Source organism: Austrofundulus limnaeus, unplaced genomic scaffold, assembly GCF_001266775.1.
Source record: "Austrofundulus limnaeus strain Quisiro unplaced genomic scaffold, Austrofundulus_limnaeus-1.0 Scaffold4, whole genome shotgun sequence".
Classification (NCBI taxonomy): Eukaryota; Metazoa; Chordata; class Actinopteri; order Cyprinodontiformes; family Rivulidae; genus Austrofundulus; species Austrofundulus limnaeus.
The window spans coordinates 3,765,305-3,767,870 of NW_013952406.1; the positions used below are offsets into that span (position 1 = coordinate 3,765,305).

General features: G+C 42.0%; 1 protein-coding gene across 1 annotated transcript in view; it reads left to right on the top strand.

Moving 5' to 3' along the window:
* Positions 1-492: 492 nt before the first annotated feature.
* The window catches only part of galr2b (galanin receptor 2b), a 12,808-nt gene continuing 10,734 nt past the window's right edge, over positions 493-2,566 (top strand). Inside the window, exon 1 of the mRNA XM_014023735.1 lies at positions 493-654. Within this exon, the coding sequence (XP_013879189.1) occupies positions 523-654 (132 nt within the window). The 5' untranslated portion in view covers positions 493-522. The remainder of the gene's footprint in view (positions 655-2,566) is intronic.

Here is a 2,566-nt window from a genome sequence, read left to right on the forward strand (position 1 = left end):
GAGAGACGAAACGTTTCATTAAAGAAGAACCCGTCCAGAGGACCTATACAATTTTTTTTCCTTTTGACTCATACGGTGTTAAATAAAAAAAAATTAAGTAGTTTCATGTTGATGCTCTTAGTGACTTAAATCACCATGTTGCTGAAAAGCTGAAATAAAATATCAGTGTTATCCTTAGATCTGCAGTGGGGGGGAAAGGGCTGAAACCAAATATTTGCTCCAATTTCGCAGAGGTTTTACTCAACTTCAGCCACGTTAATCCAATGTTAGCCCTCATTTGAAGACTGATTACCTGCAGCCTCCTGATTACACTGTAACTGTGAGACCGCCGCTTGGCGCTGCAGCCCCCCCAGCCACCCCCTTCCCTTCCATACCTCAGCTCTCTCTCTCTCTCTCTCTCATCCTTTTCTGCAGTGAAGTGTGAACATTAAAGTGAATGTGGAGGAGGAGTTCTCACAGCGGTGGAGGAGCCGGGGCTCAGAGAGACACAGATCGCAGCAAAACGCAGGCAGATTGCGATGTATGCCGTTTGAGCAGAGGCTTCAGCGGGGACAAAAATTTTTWAAAAAAAGGAATGAGCATCTTCACAGGGCGGCTGGGAGGGTTTCTAATCTGAGAGGAGCGTTTGGATCCTGTCCACCCAACATCTGCCAGGTAGGTTCATCACCCTGTATCTGTCTGATCTGCATCCAAACCTTATTTCCGCAAATAAACCAATCAGTCTGCATTTCTAATCTTCAGCTRTTGTTTTTCTTTTAGAAATGTAGCTTTAAAGTGAAGTTTGGCTACAAAATGTCTGAAAATGAAACCAGTTCRGAATTCAAGCTGTTTTATTGATGAAGAAGTAAGATGCTGAATATTTTAGGGCTCGCAGTGAACCCTCCCTGTCTGATTCTGCTCTCAGCTGTGCTGCACCCCCCACCACCACCATCCTTCCTTCTCTCCCCTGCTCATCCCCAAAATCTCCAAAAAAWACTCTCTCATCTGTGTCAACCAGCYTCTGTAAATGTCCCTGTGTGTCCTGTGCTMCACACTCTGTCCCTCTGACGGTCGAAGTCCTGCTCGTCCACCCCGGTTTCCTCTCATCCCGACAGGACTGGTCCATYTTCTGTGCTGACTGGAGTCCTGAGATCTCACTGCAGATGGTATCAGCTCAGGATACACCAACACAGAGCTGTGAGGGAAATACCCCCACAGCAGCAGGCAGCACTTATTGCCTCTCTATAAAATGCAATAAGGGCATTCCTCACAGTTTGAAATGACACCTCTCCACTATCCCATGTGGTTTTTTTTTATATCTTCTCAGTCGTAGACCTGAAATGGAGATGATAGCTCCTAAGTAATTGAAATTTTTTTTTAGAGTTGATGGACTGTTAAATCCAGAAAACAGCTTTAAAATCTCATTGTTTATATCAGCTAGTTTCTCTGCGGTTTCTAAGAAATAAATAAAATCAAACCCAATCTGTCCTAAGAACGCTGCTTTGTTGATTTTCAGAGCAGTTTTGAATCCCATGAGTGCGTCTATTATGTTCTGTTTTCTTTATTTGGATGATTAATAACCCATCTTTATTTATCTTTAACGCAGATCGAGCTGCTTTCTGGCCTTTCTTTTATAAAATCTGATGTTTTCAGCTTCAGCTTGTTAAGCAGCAGTGTCAGAGGCGTGGGCTACTTTTCTTTTCTGATCTCCTGCACAATTAATATTTCCAAAACGAAGCACGAACATCGAGCCGCTGAGCAAGATCAGAAAGAATATATTTGTTTTAAGTAAAAAAAAAACTTCTCTTATTCAAGTCGATTTTAGAGTGTACACACAAAAAAGACAAAGAACACCATTAGCAGATGAAGTGCTCTGTAAGTGTAATCGAGCATTGTTGCTTTCTATAAAAGCCATGTTTGTAGGCATCAATCAAACACTTACTGAACAGGTGTTGCTTTGAAGTCCGCTCAGTGGAAAAAGGAGRGTTTTGTTGTTTTCTCCAAATATACGTGAAGAGCTAATTCAAACCTCTTTGAAACGATCACAGCACATCCACATCCATCTGCTCAGCTCCATTTTATTTGGATCACACTCAAGCTTTACGGTGGCAGATGAAGGCAGTACTCAAAAACAACAACACAAAACCAAGAAGGTGATGCAAAAGAAAAGCAAATTATGGCCAAGCATTCCTTGAAGAAATGCATCCCCYCCAGGGTTTTAAATTAGGATCATCTCATACCTAGAAGTCAAACCAGGGGCCTGTTCAAATACTGTTTATACATCAGGATTTCAGGAGTAAGCTGAGCTTGAATAACCCTTAAACTTTTAAACAACAGTGCACAAATGTCAACCGGATGATCACTTCAAGCCAGCTGTCAATCATTTCAGATGAAAACTGGTTTATTTATACAGGTTTGCTTGTTAGACCCACTGCATGGATGACAGATTTCCTGATCCCGCATCTAATTTCTCTCCAGCACGGCAATGGTTAATATGAAAAAATGAAACACAGGATCACTAAAAAGCAAAAAGCACTTTTCAGAGAGAGAGAGAGAGAGAGAGAGAGAGAGAGAGAGAGAGAGAGAG